A 12025-nucleotide genomic window follows, 5' to 3' on the forward strand; every position below is an offset into this window, starting at 1 on the left:
TACTCTTCAATTGTGAGTGACAGAATCTAAAACAAAAATCCAGAAAATCACATTGTATGATTTTTAAGTAATTAATTAGCATTTTATTGCATGACATAAAGTATGTGATACATCAGAAAAGCCAAACTTAATATTTGGTACAGAAACCTTTGTTTGCAATTACAGAGATCATGCATTTCCTGTAGTTCTTGACCAGGTTTGCACACACTGCAGCAGGGATTTTGGCCCACTCCTCCATACAGACCTTCTCCAGATCCTTCAGGTTTCGGGGCTGTCTCTGGGCAATACAGACTTGCTGGGCAATCAGCTCCCTCCAAAGATTTTCTATTGCGTTCAGGTCTGGAGACTGGTTAGGCCACTTCAGGACCTTGAGATGCTTCTTACGGAGCCACTCCTTAGTTGCCCAGGCTGTGTGTTTCGGGTCGTTGTCATGCTGGAAGCCCAGCCACGACCCATCTTCAATGCTCTTACTGAGGGAAGGAGGTTGTTGGCCAAGATCTCACGATACATGGCCCCATCCATCCTCCCCTCAATACGGTGCAGTCGTCCTGTCCCTTTTGCAGAAAAGCATCCCCAAAGAATGATGTTTCCACACCCATGCTTCACGGTTGGGATGGTGTTCTTGGGGTTGTACTCATCCTTCTTCGTGTTCCTCCAAACACAGCGAGTGGAGTTTAGACCAAAAAGCTCTATTTTTATCTCATCAGACCACATGACCTCCCACTCCTCATCTGGATCATCCAGATGGTCACTGGCAAACTTCAGACAGGCCTGGACATGCGCTGGCTTGAGCAGGGGGACCTTGCGTGCGCTGCAGGATTTTAATCCATAATGGCGTAGTGTGTTACTAATGGTTTTCTTTGAGACTGTGGTCCCAGCTCTCTTCAGGTAATTGACCAGGTCCTGCCGTGTAGTTCTGGGTTAATCCCTCACCTTCCTTATGATCATTGATGCCCCACGAGGTGAGATCTTGCATGGAGACCCAGACCGAGGGAGATTGACTGTCATCTTGAACTTCTTCCATTTTCTAATAATTGCACCAACAGTTGTTGCCTTCTCACCAAGCTGCTTGCCTATTGTCCTGTAGCCCATCCCAGCCTTGTGCAGGTCTACAATTGTATCCCTGATGTCCTTACACAGCTCTCTGGTCTTGGCCATTATTGTGAAGATGTCGGCGTCTGTTTGATTGAGTGTGTGGACAGGTGTCTTTTATACAGGTAACGAGTTCAAACAGGTGTAGTTAATACAGGTAATGAGTGGAGAACAAGAGGGCTTCTTAAAGAAAAACTAAAAGGTCTGTGAGAGACGGAATTCTTACTGGTTGGTAGGTGATCAAATATTTATGTCATGCAATAAAATACAAATGAATTATTTAAAAATCATACAATGTGATTTTCTGGATTTTTGTTTTACATTCTGTCTCTCACAATTGAAGTGTACCTACGATAAATTACAGACCTCTACATGCTTTGTAAGTAGGAAAACCTGCAAAATCGGCAGTGTATCAAATGCTTGTTCTCCCCATTGTAGTTAGCTAAAACGCTGATAAAAGTTAGCCAAATTAGACCACTGATTTGCTGCAGGTTAATGTTGAGGCATAAAAGTTGGTAGTTAGGACACCGAAAATAGCTGGCTAGCTAACTTTTATGTTGGTGCATTTAACAGTTATTTTTAAGTCTTTTTGCAGATGTTCTTAGCCAAGAGGACTTATAGAAGGCCTAGTGGATGTATACATTTTCCGAAATTAGTTTTTGGTACTACTTTATAATTGTTACTAATAAGTTTGCATATACTGCTAGTAGATACTTATATCATAAACTGTCAAATGGTGTTAGTTAACATACAAATTTTAATCATACTTGAAGTAGAATTTATATTTTCAGCCTGAATAAACACAAAATTCACCCTAGCAATTCTCTCCTCCATACTCTGTAATATTACAGTATTTTCTCAAATGCACATGTGACATCATCAGATATATTGGCCAGGTCATCATTGAAAATGAAAATTAGTTAAATAATTGTTAAATAATGCAGAAAATAAAATAGTAATAGGTTGTATGTATATATGTTTTTTTGTTGTTGTTTTAATTGTAATATGCATCCCCCCCCCCCGCCTCTCTCTGGCCCCGCCTAGAAGCATGCTAGATGACCTGGCTATTTCCCTAGACATTGCTTCAAAGGAAATTCTTTTTCAATATGTTTTACTTTATTGTTTTTCATTGCACTAGTTTTTTTCTCTTCCAATTCCTTCCCCCCTGCCACTATCCAAGGGGACAAACAAGTAGATATGTCCCCCTCCCGCCCTCTCCCTCCGTCCTCCCCCTCTGTCCGGATAGCGCTTCCAACTTGACCGTATATGTCCAGGCCGCTCGTCCAGCCCAGGAAGACACAGGTCATGTGAACGGGTGTTTTTGTTTCAGGCGCTTGCTGTCAACACGTTTCAATGAGCTATTGTATAAGACTGTCAGAGCCTAAGTGTTGGCACTCGCCTTTGAGGTATACAGCACATTAGGTATTTCCCCGTGCAACGCTGCGACAGTCCAAAAAAGGATGGGGTAACTCCGGAACAGCATTTTTCTGGGATGCCAAAGATTTTTTTTATAATAAAAGGAAAGTAAGCATGGAAAGTAAGCATCATTAAAACTTTAAAATGCACTTTTAATTCGGCGTCTATTTTTTAACACGTCGCTTGACCTTTGCCTTCGATTTGTAACCATGCTACTGTGCAGAGTGGAGTAAAGATAACAGAGTGGACTGCAGTAACCACAACACTGCAAGGGAAAGTTTGGTGAAACCCCTATCCCTTACATGAGCATGGTGGTGGTCTGTGAAAGACTGGGTGAAACAGGGGAAGTCGCTATTAGCTTAGCACAGCCCTGCCAGCGGGACCAACTGAATGGCTTCCGCCTATTGGCGAGCCTGTTTAGTAATGTTCTCACTTTTCCTCAACCGCCCCCCTCTTCCGTTCTTCTCACAATGCCTGGAAGTAGCCTAGACCCAGGCCTTCTCTGTTTTCATAGATATTGTTTTTCCTTTTTTTTATGTAGGACACAATTGATCCGGACTCCATCAAAACAAATAAAAGCCCAAGGACACGCACACACTCAGCTCCCCTCACAAAATGCTCTGCTTCCGACTCACGCTCACACCCAGGGTTAGTACCCAAGCATGCCCATGTTGGTTCAAATGTCTTATTTTTAAGTATATTTCAGCCTCTACAAAATTATTTTATTGTTTGAATTGACATACTTGGATTAGTGTTTATCTAAAGTGTTTGTTCCTTTTTCAATGCAAGTTGGTTTCAATTAAATATGGAGGAATTCTTGTTTTCTGATAATAACTTGAATGGCCTTATTCAGTTTTACATTGATTCAATATTGATGTTCAGGGAGTGTAATTTGTATTGTCACGATATATTCAAAGCCTGTTTCCTTGGTGTAAGTCCTACCCTCTCTCAGTCTGCTTATATGACCATCAAACGATAAAAAGAAAAACGCATCAAACCCAAACATAAATCTCACGTTCGTCTGTTACGTAATCCATGTGGGAGGCAGCTCATTCACTTCCTTCAGGCTTTAACCGACCAACAGATACCTTGAAGCTTGTTCAAGATCAACCAGTTCTGTCAGAGCACTTTGATCTGAAGGAAATGCAAGTCCTTGGTGCGTGGAGCTCGTCTGACAAGTGTGTGTGTGCTGTAATGTGAATCTCTTTGAGAATCAAAGCTGTGCTCAAGATGAGGAAACCTTTCCACTTGTTTTGTAGTAATTGGTGACCTTTGAAAAATCCACCCCCACCCACCCACTCCTCCCCTCCCTTGTTTTCTGTCCCTACTGTTGTCTCCTGCTTGGCGTGTTATGGACGGATGTCCTGCGCTGGTGTTTTTCATGCCTGTCTTGGTGCGCCTCACAGGATACATTCAGAGATGGTGTGTGTGTGTGCGCGTGTGTGTTTGGCTGTTCCGGCACATCTGTCCTCTGCATTTTTACCAGTCTTGGAGGTTGTTGTTTTTCAAGCCAGTGAGAGGGTTTCTCCCATCACTCCACATCGCGCCCCCTGTCGCTCCCCCACCCTTATTCTCCTGTTTCCTTCCCTAAATGCCCAGAACATATTGGCCCTTCCCTTAAGGCAGCAGACCAGAAGCTTCCGGAAGCCTTTAAGGAGTGCTCGTAACTCCATAATGGCACATTCACTTGGATCTGTCAGCTCAAAATTAAAAGATAACATTTATGTTGACACCTGCATACTCATCTACTTTTTTGGGAAATGTCCTTTGGCGCCCATACGTGTGTGTGGGTAATACAAATATTCTGTGAATGAAAAACGTTATTTTCACAAAAAACAATGAATTCTGCAAGACCAAGCGCTGTACGTCTATGTACTGTAGACAAACGCTATGCTATGTTTATTTATAGAAAAACAAGTAGCTGAAGGATACTACAGTACGAATGGATATTACCGTAAAGATAATTAATATCATCTAATATATTTGCACTTATCTAATACAGCTATAGGCTATGTATATGACAATGTCCAAACTGTCCAGCCCAATGTTAGTGGAAGTGCTATTTCTGATTTCAAGAATTATCCCTCCTCTGACAACTAAAGCGTCCATGCTCCATGGGTCATATTCTGAGTGTGGAATACAGCGTGTTTATTTAACAACTAGGTCTTCTTTAAAGTTCCTCTCGGACAGTTTCCTCTGTCCTGAAGAAAGGTCCAGAAAGGGGAAAGCGTTGGTGGTGGAGGACGGTCTTCTGTAACCCTAAGGTTAAACTCCTGGATAGTTTCTCCATCAACAGCAGCATCATCTCTTTTCCCTAAGGATCCTATATTGTTTTTTCTACACACACACACCACTCTTGTCATTATTTAGTTTGCAGGGTCTCTGGGGTTACAAAAACTAACAGCCCACTAAATATATCTTGCCGGCCGGGCTGGAGCGCCAGGTCTGGGCTAGGGCCTTTTCCTGCAGGCAGTGCAGCTTCCAGGGTACGCGTGGGCTGTTGAGGAAAGAGGAAGTGAGTGGCCCTGGTCTGCATGGGGCTTCCTGCGCGACATTATAAAGACTCCCCTCCCTTCAGCTACCCTGGTCAGTGTTGCTCGGACAACCAGAAGGAGTAGGTTCTAGCTTGGCCTAGCTGTACTGAGGAACCTGATACTAAAACTGAGGGGTGTGAGGTCAACACTGTGCACGGTGGTTCTCGTCCCTGCTGGTCGGGGTGAGTGGTTACCTGGACGTTTTCTAAAGGTTGTTTAAGGGTTCGTTAGTGTTTGAGCATGGGTATAGGGATGTTCTTTCTTGTATCATCTTGGGCTTTTTTCCCTTATTTAATCTGTAAGTGACATAACTTTTCCTAAAATATGATAGATATGTAATTTTGGAAATTGTGATGACTTGACATTTCTAATGTGATTTTCTGCTTCTCTTTCATATCCTTAAGTAATGAGTTTTGTTCATGCATGGCTCATCAAGTATACGAGTAACATGATTTATCCTGTTGCATTGTGTTTCAGTATTGTCTCGTTTTGCGTCTTGCAGGTACGAGTAGGGAGCTGGTCTCCCCTAACAGAGGCGTCCAGGTGACTGCCCCCCGTTTCTTCTTTAGTTTCTGTCTTTCTCAACAAGGTAGGTTAATCTGCATGAGCAGCATTTTCATGAGGATAAAAAAGGTGCCTGAAATACACAGCGCCACTGCTACTGACTACAATAAAATTATATTCAATAAAAAAAAAATCCCCTTCTCCTAAACAATAGATGAGCAAGATCCAGGTGGTGGAGGGATTCCGGGTTGGAGGAAGGCGTGATGTGGTGGCAGCTGCGGAAGGATACGTGAAGGAGTTCACGCGCCACTCCAACGATGTCCTGCTGAATCTGAACGAGCTGAGGCACCGGAACATTCTGACTGATGCCACCCTCGTGGTGGGCACCTGCCGAATGCATGCGCATTGTGCTGTGCTCATTGCCTGCAGGTCAGCTCAATTTTATGTACATTTTCGTTTGACTTTTGTCGATGTTGTTCTTCAACACCTTGGATTAAATTGCACATCCCCCCACTTTCTCTAACCTCCCTCCCTCTCTGTCTCTTCTAGCGGGTTCTTTTACTCGCTGTACTCCGGTCGCGTGTCCTTCCCTGGGAATGGAGCTGCAGGAGACAAAGCCCTGGCCGTATCACTGCCTGACTCACTGGACCCCTCCAGCGTCTCCATGCTCCTGGACTTCATGTACACCTCCCGGCTGCCCCTCACGCCAAGCACGGTCCACGGGGTGCTGTCTGTCGCCACCTACCTGCAGATGGACCATGTGGCTGACACCTGTAGAGCTTTCATGATACACAGGTGAGCCCCTTTTTATATAGCCCGTGGCTATATAAATTCCCCGTTCTCAAAACCTGGGAGTGTATACGGAATTCAAAACAACACGGTAGACCACTTTAGTTGGATTGTGATTCACGTTTTTTTCTTACACAGCAGCGTTGTTTTACTTAGTTATTATTTGGTCCTGTTAGGTAGAAAACCTTAACCACGAGGAGATTTTGTGTGTTGTTACAGCATGAACTAAAATCACCTATAGGAATTTACTGAAAGAACATGTCTCCCGGAGATTTGGGGGTATAGCTTTAAAAGGCAGTTAGTCATATTCCTTTGAACCTCGTAATAACGTGATACGCTGATTAAAACAAGCCTCTAAGCCTTTGATACAAGCGCCACGGCTGATGACAGAAACCGGTGTTAAAAGAGTTAAGTCGTTTACGGTTAATGTGTTTTGACTGGTGTTTCCTGACAGTACCGTCTGTTTACCTCCCGTAGTGAGCGGATGAGAGGGACGCCCCCTCAAATGGAGCTGGACTCCACGGTGTCTGCAGTGTCTGTAGCACCCTCAGGGGGACTTCCTCCCAATCCCCCTGTCAATGCAAGACCCCGCCCGTCTGTCCTGGCCCTCTCCACCCCCTTCCAGCCCACAGAGGAGGCTGAGGGCCACGTTTACCGCGATGTGGCCAGGTGTGTGTGTGTGTGTGTGTATGTGTGTGTCCATGCGCACGCTCGCTGCGTGCGGTATAAGCGCCACTGTCTTTGTTCTGTACATGACTTCTTTTGTTTTTCTCGCAGAGTCCCTGGTGACATCCGTGCCTCTCCGCAGCCAGGGACTTTCCTGACCCGCGAACCCAGGTCAGAGGAACTAAAGTTGGAGCCCGAATCGTCCCTTTCCACCCCATCTCCGGACACCCCGTCTCGCTCTGGCTGCCAGCCCAATTCTCCGGCTGAGTCGAACACCTGTAATCTGGATGAACCCAAGCGCAACCCTGACCCAAAGGCATGCAACTGGAAGAAATACAAATACATCGTCCTCAACCCCCTCTGCGCCGGAACCACAGTGAAGGAGGAGGACTCTGATGAGGGCCAGCGGCCCACCCCCAACTCTGATAGGACGATGGTGACATTGAAACCTCCTGTGGAGGTGTGGCCAGGGCATGGATCCAGCCAGAATGACAGGTGTGTTGTCAAAAGTATTTATAGCTTTTTATTTTATTTTTATAAAATCGAAACCCCAAATCATATTGACATGTGGCCAGAATGTCATTGTTCAGCGTGACGCTGTGTTTTTCGGTGCACTGGATAAATGACGAGACTTTGAGAGCGTTTTTCCAGGGAAGTCCTCCTTTGTCCGAGGACACCGTTTTACTTGGTGGTCGGTGTTGACAACGTGACCATGTTCTTTCATCCAGGCGGAGGCAAGCCTCCAGCTATGATGTCCCCGGTCAGACCCCTAATCTAGTACCCCAGCCAGGCCTTCCAGCCCACCCTGCAGACCATCCCATGGAACCACCAACCTACAAGGAAGGAACAGGTAGGCTCCAGCCATTCGAGCTCGGTTATTCGCAAGCAAGGACGAAGAACAAATTCCTCCAGCAAAAAGAATCAGGGGTCGTAAATTTGTGTACACTGTTCATATATATATAATTGCCATATGAGATATACCTATTGACGTGTGCTGTTTATCTTTCTTTCCATCTCAGTGTCGCCCAGCTATCTCGCACCCCGGCCATCGGACCCAGAGGCCGAACGTCAGTGTCGTCACCCAATCAAGCGTGAGAACTACGCCGGGACGTTCAGTTGCCCTTGCAACCTGACCGGGATAAAGACTGTCTGCGCAGGTGCGGCCGTTGACCAATCACATCTGGCGATGAGATCATAAAACACACCTCCAAGTCACGATGTCGTAGAGTCACGCTCCCCCCCCCCCCCCCCCCCCCTCCCCAGCAACGCTGATAGCGGCACCTTGTTCAACACGGATAATTCCTACTGGTGCACGGGCCTATAATCCACTCCGCTTAACGAGCCCTCCCTTTCTCCTTCATTAGCTCCTGCCGCCGGCGACAAGCCGTATCGCTGTAACGTGTGTGGCGCCCAGTTCAACCGGCCCGCCAATCTGAAGACTCACTCACGCATCCACTCCGGAGAGAAGCCGTACCGCTGTGACACGTGCTGCGCCAGGTTTGTTCAGGTGAGATCCAGCCCTGACCGCGACGCGGGGGGTGTAACGGAGTGCGCGTCCAGGTGTGTGTGTGTGTGTGTGTGTGCGTGTGTGCGTGCGTGCGTGCGTGCGTGCGTGCGTGCGTGCGCGCGTGCGTGCGTGCGCGCGTGCGTGCGCGCGCGTGCAAAGTGTTAGGTCTAATTAAAGTTATAAATGTCAGGCAGTACTGTATATGCTGTTTTTCAATGTTCATTTGGTGTGTGTGTGTGTGCGCGCGTGTGTGTTTGGTGCTGCAGGTGGCACACCTGCGGGCCCATGTTCTGATCCACACTGGGGAGAAGCCTTACCCATGTCACACCTGTGGAACCCGCTTCCGTCACCTGCAGACGCTGAAGAGCCACCTGCGTATTCACACTGGAGAGAAGCCATACACTGTGAGTGGATTAGTCACGTGACTCCAAAAACACATGTACGCGCACACACAGACACACACAAAACACACGCATTGTGTGTTTGACCTTCCGCAATATGGCGGTCCGGTGAAAACACTGAATGCTCACCTGTTTGCAACCATCGACAACATTACGATGACCTGACCTTCCCTTCTCTCCCAGTGTGAGAAGTGTGACCTGCACTTCCGCCATAAAAGCCAGCTGCGCCTTCACCTGAGACAGAAGCACGGCGCCGTCACCAACACCAAGATCCGCTACCAGGTCCTGGCAGAACCATACCAGCCCATCCTGCAAGCCTGTTAAAGGTCCTCCCTTTGACCCCTGACCTTTAACCCAACCCCCAGAAATGTGTATGTTTCTACCCTAGTTAGTGTTATTATGGTCAATGCTTGCATTCCCTAGAAGGTGCACTACTTTAGACCGGGTCTCATATGGCCTGTAGGGAATAGGGTGCCATTTGAGATTGCCTGGCTTCAAGTCTGACCCCTCACATACACAATAACACTAATATATTAATATTACCCAAGTACTCCGTGCATGAAGCCAATCGAGGTGTTCTTATGTGAATTTGGAAAGACGGAGATGCCAGAGATTATACAGGCTGACTCCAGTTCGTTCAAGCTTTAGGTCAGGATTGCATGGATGAGTTATGTGTCTAATCAAGAAAGTTGCCTTGACTTACTGGAAGTCAAGGCAACTGGCTGGAACCCCGTTAATTATGAGGATATGAGGAAAGAGAGACCGAGAGAGAAACAAAGACTGAGGGAAGAGTGTGAGAATCAGAAATGAGGGAAGGAAGTGTGGAAAATCAAGGAGGGTTGGAAGCTTGAGATAAGGCTTCAGAGCGATGTAAAAGATGAACAAGTAAGTAGTTATGAGTTTGGGAGATGTTGAGGTGGTTAGAGCAAGTCAAAGAAAGTTTGTGCCATTGTTGAATTTTTGTGTTTCCACAGCTAATGGGATTTACTAGAGACCATCTGCTTGGCAATGACGCGTAGGTGACATTGCATAACAAAATACAGTGAGAAGTCAAAGTTTATAAGGGTGTGTTAACACTATTCCAATTATTTCAGATATAATTGGCATAGTGTAATTGGCATAATGCTTTTTTAACACATTTTAATTTTTGACATACTTAAGGCCTGGGGCCTATTTACACTGTATAAGGACAAGTGACATATTGGATAAAATGTTGTACCTGTTACAGTTCTGTCTTTTCCTTAAATGGAAGATTACTACTTTTTAATGATAACTTTATTTCAGAGTCCAAGCAGGCAAAGGACTTTCGTCTCTTGTATATGAAGAAATGTGTGCTTTCAGAGAAAATGTAAAAATTGGATTGGAGATATTAGATTTTTTTTTTGTAATTTTTGCTGGCCAAAGACAAGGACTGTTTATACAAATTAAATTAAATGAATTTCCATGAACTATGAATGAGTTTTATCTTTTTCTGTTAAAATATACTAAAATATGCCTCTGGAGAAGACTTGTAAGCATAAATGCTGCTCCTGTACCATAGTTAGGGAAACAACTAATAATTGTTAGGGAAATAATTATTTTCACGATTTTTCAGTAATATACTGATGCAATGTAAATATTTAATTTGTAATATTGGAGTCGGCATTCCATCTACCATATGAATAATATTTAATTTGTAATATTGGAGTCGGTATTCCATCTACCATATGAATCATGAGTTAGGGATTTAAGTCTAACAATGAATTGACAGTTGAATAATCTAAATCTGCATGCAGAGACACTCAAACCCAGACACACACACTCATACCACCTCCCTAGACTTCCTTCCTCTCAATAATTCCACACCATCAGACCCACATGACTCAAACCTTATGCAGAGGAGCCAAGATAGTCTGGGTGTTGGCGAGAGAATGAACAATAGAGCGCCGGGCACCTGTTTCCGTCAAGGCGCTAATGCAGGGCGCATTCTGTTAGCCACTGTGTATCATCGCACTGCTTCCTGTGGGGAAGGGGGCAAGCTCTCCCTGCTGGATTCTCCCACCCTTTGTCAATTCTACTTCCTGCTTTGTAATGAGCTTGTGGCGAATTGGAGGACCAGATTTAGCCCATTAGCTGTGGCTCTTTATTTCTACACCCTTCAAACCTTTTGCAGAGTCGTAGTCTGACCAGAGACTTTTACCCGAGTGAGAAGTAGTGCAGTATGGGGGATGTTTTGAGCTTTGATTTTGTCTTCCTTGTTTCCTAAATCCAATGCAAAGCTCATTGGGGGACAAGGTCAGAGGGTGGAATGTTGGCTCCACCCCTCCAGTGCACTCCTTTGACAGTAATTGAGAAAACATCAGAGACTTGATGTATCCAGGCAGCCATATTGTCTGTATGGTGAGGCAGCAAGGACAAGTGTCAGTTTTACGAATGTTGGCAATAAAAGGGACTTCCTCGTTTCCCCCAGTCATCAGACATGCCTTTATTCACTAAGTGAATGTGCAGGTACCCAGAATACCTCTCCACAGTAAATGGAGGTAAGGAAGTAAAAATTCCTCAAAATCCACTGTTGGCGCCCATTCAAATTAGCCACAAAATGACCTTGTTATATCTTATTAATTCTCTTAACCCTTAAGACCACAGCAGTACATGACTGAGAATTCTCTAAATAAATCCTATTTTCTCACACATTTTAAACAGACATACTACAACTAGTATTACAGCTCCATGTTTACTTTGTTTTAAAGAGCACATACTCTTCTGTAATTTGACACCACATTCATGTTACTTGAATTAAATCACTAAATGTTCTCCCATTGTGTAGGCATTCCACACAGTAAAGAATTGGGACCGGCGTTCTTCCTACATCTGTCCCTTTCCATCCATCCACCCCTCCTTCTTCATCCAGCCCTCCCTCTTCATCCACCCCTCTCTCTTCATCCACCCCTCCCTCTTCCTCTACCTCTCACTCTTCATAGTCTTCTCCTAAAGTGTGCACTACACACATTCTTTTCTGGATCACACAACGTCGCTGAGGAGCCTGACGGACCAGATAGCCAGCTTTAGCGAGCAGTCGGGGTTGTTCCTATATGACTGACGTCCGTGGACTCTTTATATGAGGAGATTGAGCCAGC

General features: G+C 45.3%; 1 protein-coding gene across 1 annotated transcript; it reads left to right on the plus strand.

The window, feature by feature from the left end:
* Nucleotides 1-5076: 5076 nt before the first annotated feature.
* On the plus strand, nucleotides 5077-10364 carry bcl6b (BCL6B transcription repressor). Its single transcript, XM_010887809.5, has 11 exons — nucleotides 5077-5224; nucleotides 5545-5631; nucleotides 5761-5975; nucleotides 6096-6341; nucleotides 6813-7004; nucleotides 7113-7496; nucleotides 7730-7851; nucleotides 8021-8158; nucleotides 8366-8508; nucleotides 8775-8912; nucleotides 9093-10364. The coding sequence occupies exons 3-11, from the start codon at nucleotides 5761-5763 to the stop codon at nucleotides 9231-9233; spliced, it is 1719 nt and encodes a 572-aa protein (XP_010886111.2). The 5' UTR covers nucleotides 5077-5224; nucleotides 5545-5631; the 3' UTR covers nucleotides 9234-10364.
* Nucleotides 10365-12025: the final 1661 nt, after the last annotated feature.

The sequence above is a fragment of the Esox lucius genome, chromosome 24, assembly GCF_011004845.1.
Source record: "Esox lucius isolate fEsoLuc1 chromosome 24, fEsoLuc1.pri, whole genome shotgun sequence".
Lineage (NCBI taxonomy): Eukaryota > Metazoa > Chordata > Actinopteri > Esociformes > Esocidae > Esox > Esox lucius.